Source organism: Drosophila ananassae, chromosome 2R, assembly GCF_017639315.1.
Source record: "Drosophila ananassae strain 14024-0371.13 chromosome 2R, ASM1763931v2, whole genome shotgun sequence".
Classification (NCBI taxonomy): Eukaryota; Metazoa; Arthropoda; class Insecta; order Diptera; family Drosophilidae; genus Drosophila; species Drosophila ananassae.
The window spans coordinates 19,098,833-19,105,462 of record NC_057928.1 but is presented as its reverse complement, the minus strand read 5'-3'; the positions used below and the strand labels follow the sequence as shown (position 1 = coordinate 19,105,462).

At 45.7% G+C, this 6,630-nt stretch overlaps 1 protein-coding gene across 1 annotated transcript; it reads right to left on the bottom strand.

Moving 5' to 3' along the window:
* Positions 1–3,177: 3,177 nt before the first annotated feature.
* On the bottom strand, positions 3,178–6,572 carry LOC6506978 (protein hairy). The gene is made up of 3 exons (XM_001956852.4): positions 6,002–6,572; positions 4,999–5,094; positions 3,178–4,876 (listed from the first exon to the last, which is right to left on the bottom strand). The coding sequence occupies exons 1-3, from the start codon at positions 6,101–6,103 to the stop codon at positions 4,034–4,036; spliced, it is 1,041 nt and encodes a 346-aa protein (XP_001956888.1). The 5' UTR covers positions 6,104–6,572; the 3' UTR covers positions 3,178–4,033.
* Between the last annotated feature and the right edge of the window lie 58 nt (positions 6,573–6,630).

The following is a 6,630-nucleotide window of genomic DNA, read 5'->3' as shown; positions in this document are numbered from 1 at the left end:
TACTGCCACAGTTTTTAATGGCGCAGCGTAAAGTGTAACTGGGTGAACGAAGTGTCTTAGGTTAGTGGTGGTGCTGATGGGGAACTGACCTTGCTCAGTGTCTGGGGAGTGGTGCTGGCAGTGCTGGTGCTTTGTGGTGTGTGCCACTTGAACCGCCGCGCGGCGAGTTGAATGTCAAAGCCGCCGCCGCCGCCGAATCCGATGTTTGTCTAAATGCCAAGCACGTCTTTGGGCCAAAAGCCAAAAACACAACACCTGAAACCAGACAAACGGCCTTGAAGGCTGCCCAAATGGCCAGCACCTTAACTGTGTTTAGGCCCAGTTAGCAAAGACACTGGCAGAAAATCCAAGTCTTGAGATCATTAAAATATGGACCATCTATAGCCCCCATTGCAAGCCTTTTTTCACAGTGCTCGAGCTAGAATCGACTCGGAATCTCCTTGAACCAAGCCTCATGGTTCATCAACACCTAACATTTCCGAGATCTCTAGCCCGGGACTCGCAGTCGATTCATATGCGAAATACACCTCTAATCAAAAGTCGCAAAACAAGTTCAATGGCTTCGAAATGCCGAAAACCTAAAAGCCAAAACAAAGCGCAGTGCGGGTGTCAAGAGAAGTCGGCTGAGAGTCATTAAACTTGGCTAGCATTTGACATTGCCAATTGGAAGTGGAAGTGAATCGAGACCGTCTCGAGCTCAAGCTCGAGCTCGAGTTTGACTTTGTTTTGGATACACAAATATTCATATGTATATATTTTATTTGCTTTCCGTCAGCATTAGAGACGTGAAATTCTTGGGCCAGTCCCGAGCCGGAGACCGAGCCATATCATATCGGTTCATTCAACTTGTTTATGCGTATTCCGCTCCAAAATCTCCAACTGCCATTCCGGTGGCGGCGGTGGCGGTGGCTTATCTGGCCGGCAGTTCCCTGAAATATGTGCGGTCTTCAATTACCATGAATGAAGTGGAGTGAAGTGGACTGCCGCCGCCTATGCCGATGCTGCTACTATTGCTGCATGCCACAAACTTCAGTCAGTTCCACGGAATGCTACACGAGTCGTCGTAAACAAACACAACTTTTGGGGTCATTTGCCAGAGGAAAACGTGACAACTGCCGACTGCTGGCATTCCAATGGCCAACTTCTCGGCCACGCAGTTGCAAAAAACACAAAAAACCAAAAAAAAGACCAAACAAGCAAAACAAATCGCAGCCTCAAATGTCGCACTCCGGCCGGGGTGCGATATTACCCTTTAAAATTTAAGAAAAGTAGCAGCCTCGAGGTTCTTTAGTTTCGATTTCGTTTGTGCGCAACTGTGACGAATTCATTCCACCGGCAAGTAGATCAAATCGAACCAGAACCACTCCTCCATAAAGGTACTACCTATATACGGAGCCTCCAGACGACATGCTGGCTGGTTCTCGAGGAATGCAATCATGAAAATTGCAATTTTCACAGGGATCTGGAAATCTAGAAATAAAATGGGAAATAATTTAAGCTTGAAACGTGGGAAGTTGGTATATTATTATTCATTATGCTTCATTCATTTTCTGTATTTATGTTTTAACATATTTATATTGAATAAATAAATTGAGAAAATAAAAATGTGTATAAATCATAAAATAAATCCCCCATATTATCTTACTGACCTTCTTTGAATCAGGAGCAAATACAAATAAAAATATTATTAAGGATAGATATATTGTGTTATTCATAGATTAAGCATATGTATTTCAATAAAAATAAAACCCCCAAACACCCCCTAACTGGGAAATTTTCAATGGGTTTTGAGACTGCCCTCATAATCACAAATACTCACTCAGTTGCTAAATTTCTTTTGAATTTCTGGAGAATTTCGATCGAAAGCCCCAGGGCCCACGATGACTCATTTTTATGTTCATTAAAAAAAGTAGCAGACAAGCAGTCAACATTTTTTGAAACTCGGCTAGAAATTGGACCATGAATCAGACTAGAGGGCCAAGAGTCGTCCCCAGTGAGTAATCAAGTGCACTTTCGATTCAGTGGGTCGGGTAAATTGAATGGCCACGCCACCACTCAACCACCCAACTGCTGGACTTTCCTCGAAGTAAACCTATGTCACTGAAAGAAAAACAGTTGAGCTTTGTGGTAAGCTACTGGCTAATATTTGTACTCCGCCTATGACTACCTCTTTCCCATTAATCCTTGAATTTCAACTTTGAGATCAAATCATAATATTTATTGTTTGTTTTTCTCTGTAACATTGCGCATTCTATTTTCTAGAACATGCGACAGGTGACAGGCTACTGTGTAATCTTGTTTATTTTTATATTCCCTGGACTTTGAAGCTGCACGTTATTTTTTTAGTGAAACGTCAACCCAGCCGCATCCAGTCATCCCGTGAATGGGAGTAATTTCAGGCACATGGCTGAGTGAGAAAGTCCGTCTACAACTGAAGGTTAGAACTGCATCACCGTCTCTGGATGAAAATCACAAAACAAAGTTGTTTTATTTAACGGAGCTCCTATTATCAGCATGATGCGGAATTTTTTCCGCCAGACTTCGTGGAAACTTTTGCGAATAATGACTCCGGGGATTTGCTCAGATTTTTTCCTAATCTTGAAAGAAGTTTTGGGGGCGTGACTTGATGTACGTACGATTCGAGAAGGTGCTGGATAATATATCTTATAGCTGGGGCCTTGACAACATGGGAAAGGGAAATACCAAAGTCTTATAAGAACATGGGGTTTCTGTCGATTGTAAGAGTTTTACGCTTCCCATACAAGAAATGAGTATTCCATTTATAAAATAGTAAGTCCTAGGCTTGTAAGTTTTGATCTCTTTATCAAAATCATTTCCTTTTTAATATCTGCTATTTATACATACATATTTTGCTTATAATATTGCGAAATATTTTGCAATATTAGAAACAAAGAAATGCTACTAAATTATTTCACCACTTATCGGTCAATGGAAGCGGAAGTGTCTATATCCGTTCCGGTCGCAACCGCAATCGAGCCCCTTAAATCGCAATATTTTTGTAGCAGAACAGTCACCACCTCTGGAATTTCCTCCATTTGGACTTAGAATTGGCGTAACATTCTGATAAGACCCAAGGGGATCGACTTTCACGACACCCCACCAACCCCCACAAACCCAAAGAACAAGACCTTTTTGCGTATTTGATTTTTAGTAGAATTTTTAAAATTTATTTCTTTTTAGTGTGTTGTTTGTTTGTTTTTTTCTTTTCTGATTCTTTTTTGTTTTTTTCTGTTTTTGTTTATATCAAATTCATGTTTTGTTTTCTTAGAGCTCATTATGTTCACTATATCACGTGGCCTTACGAGTAGTTGTTTGTTTTCATATAAATATAATTTTTCTTTGATTAGACTTTAGACTTAAGACCTAAGAGCGGGGCGAAAATCCTAAGCGGCTTACCAAGCTAGTGGGTGTACAAAAAACCTATATTTAGATGGAGACATACTAATTCTAGTTTTAAGAGTTGTAGGTTAAGACGATTTTATCTTTTTCATAAAAAGTTGCTCAGCTCTTTTGTGGTTTTTGATTTTGTGGAAGACTTTTGCTGATTTGCTGTTATTTTTCAGAATATAAAGTAATACATGGATACATGAGGCAATTCAACACCAAAAACTTGGACTGAGGTAGCTTGGTGATCATCTTCCGATAGAATACCGTTTCTCAAATCAATTACATAATAATAATAAATAATTTATAACAACGTGTGTGCTTATGTGTGAGAGTGTGTGTGTGTGAGATGAGGTCCTGACCTCGCAGGGATTATTCCTGGGAATAGATGTGGAACCCTGGGAGGTTCTCAACCGATTTCTTAGCATGGTAGCACTTCGAAGCCACATTTGCAGGATGATGTGAAATGAGGTGAAATGGCTGCGCATGCGCACAACGCCTGCGCCTTTGTTTAGTTTCTGCCTAGTTTTTCTTTAAGTGTACGGGTGTAAGGATGCGTGTCTATGAGAGTGTGTCCCATCAGTCTTGTAAGCGGGAGATTCGAGCGGACGCCGACCGACTACCCGATCTACCACGGCCGCCAGGGCTGCTCCTCCTCCTTGATCTGCTTCTTGATCACCAAGGACAATGGCTGCTGGTCCATCGGCACCACGCGCTGGATCACCGACGGCTTGATGTCCATCGGCTCGTAGCTGGAGTTGGCCGGGCTGGGTGGGGCGTAGCTGCAGCTGCTGCTGCTGCCCGGCGCCGACTCGTATCCGGTGGAGGAGTGCGAGCTGGCGGATCCGGTGCTGGCGGTGCGCTGGGGGATGGACACCATGGCTGCTGCCGCTGCCGCCGCCGCTGCTGCTGCCAGCTGCTGCTGTTGCTGGTGGTGTTGCTGCTGCTGCTGCAGCAATTGCTGGGCCTGCTGTTGCTGCTGCTGGGGCAGACTCTGGGGCAGCACCAGGGCGATGCTTCCGTTGGGCAGCTTGGTGGGGATCACCTGCATGCCGTTGGGTAAGAAGTAGCCTCCGGCTGTCTGCTGGATCTGTCCGAAGAGGTAGCCAGCCTGCTGTTGCTGCTGCTGGTGTTGTTGCTGGGAATCCTGCTCCGGGGAGCTGGGCGGCGAGGGCAGCATCTGGGCGTGAATGGACTGCTGTTGCTGCTGGCGCTGCTGGTGGTGCAGCTCAGCCTTGACGCCGTTGATGCAGTTGCTCAGGTGCTGCAACAGCCGACGGCGCTGGGCTGGCTCGATGCCGGGGAAGCGGGAGACCTCGTTGACGCAGTCGGCGAAGCCGGCCTTGAATTTGTTGACAATCTTGGGATCGGCAGCCTGTTGCATGGCAGCCTGCTGACGCTGCAGTTCCTGCAGATGCTTCACTGTCTTCTCCAGGATGTCGGCCTTTTCCAATTTCGAGTGGCGAGCCGGCTAAAAGTAGAGAGGAAAGAATACTTAAGTTAGTAAGGAATAAGTTGAGTTTAGAGTCTAAAAGTTAGACATCTTGAGGCTTGAACTCTTTATATATTTCTTGATATTCTCAAGATACTTACGTCTTTTTTGGTGGCATCCAAGATGAGAGTCTTGAGCTCGTTGAGGCAATTGTTGATGCGGGCGCGTCGGCGTTTCTCCATAATGGGCTTGTTCGACTGCAAGAAATGGAAAGAAAAGAGCCGCAATTAGTCACAGGTTTCGCTTGGCTAATTTGACCTCATGCAGCGACCCAAAAATAGAGGAAGCTGCATGGGTCTCACACAAGTACTAGATAGGATAGGAGAGGGGCTAGCCGAGGGGGCCGAGGGTGGAACGGGTTGACTGGCTGGCGGCCAAATTTAGTCGCACGGCGCGTGCTCTATTAATAGCGCCACTCTGGCGAGCCACTGATAAAAATAGTTTGGCGGTTATAAATTACAGAGCACCGCTCTATAAATAAATCCGATCGCCGCTGCCCCACCGACAGGTATGCGGCGGCGGCAAGGTCAAAGCGGGAAACTCAAAGATGCGATGTCGCAAAAACTGACCAAATTAGGCTGGCTAATACAAGTCTCTTATTTATTTTGTTTTTGGCGGATGAAGTCACCCAAAAAAGAGGCAGCAAAAAATTGCAGCAACCACGCGAGACACGCGCCGAGAAATATTGGAGCTGGTGGGCAGCAGCGTCGGCCAATTTTGGGTGGCAAGCTCTCATGAATGGATGTGTAGTAACCATATAGTAAATGCCACCAACGCGGCAAGACACAGTCGCTTTGTGTTGGCGCGCCGACGGCAGCTGCTCATTATGGTCTGTCTGACTCTGGATCCGAGTCCAAATCCGAAACCGAATTCGAATCAGAGCCAAGAGTCGAGTGCTCCGGACGCATGTGGGAGAAGTGTGCGCGTTGTGGCCAAAAAGGAAATGCATTTGGCCAGTGGGTGTCGCTAAATCGACTCCAAGTGGGTGTAAGCGATTCTCAATTAAGGGAATTCTCAGCTTTTATTTTAATCCAAGTGGGTCTCTGTTTTAGGGAATCTAGTTTTTCGGTTTTTTTTTTGGGAGGAGGTGGAGAAGACACTTACCCGACGGTCACTTTTGAGTGGCGTTTCCTTAAGCTGGGCGGGCACCACAGCGGTGCCGAGTACGTTGGCGGTCATGTTGGAAGCGGTGACGCCGGTAACCATTTCGGTTAGATATTTTTTGTTGAGTTTGAGGCACAGTTTGTTGGATCACTTGGCAGCAAAATAGACTTTGCTGCTGCTCTTTAGAAACAGTTCACTGTTCTTTAGATTTGTATTTCTGTTCCGTTTGGAGTTTTCACAACTGTTGGTTTTCACTTTCGCGCAGCGAGGCAGAGAAGCACGTAAATTTTAGCTGGACTTGTCTGCGATATATATTCAATATATACTATATGTCGGATTCTTCCGGAGCGAGTAGAACCGAACGCTACGAGTTACGGCAGTCGAATGAGCGGCAGGTTCTGTTTGCAGGCCGATTAAAAGTGCCGAACGAGCTGTTCACGAAGGCAGAACGACGTAACGATCGTGTATTTGGGAGTGTGTTTGTGTATCTGTGAGCTAATGTATCTTTTGAGGAGCGGAGCGGTACTTCTTTATCGCTGGGCTCTCGGCGGACGACTGAATTTTGATCGACAGGTTCGGCAGCTATTCGCCGCTGCGAGACGCGAGCGCGAGCCACACGACCATACCAG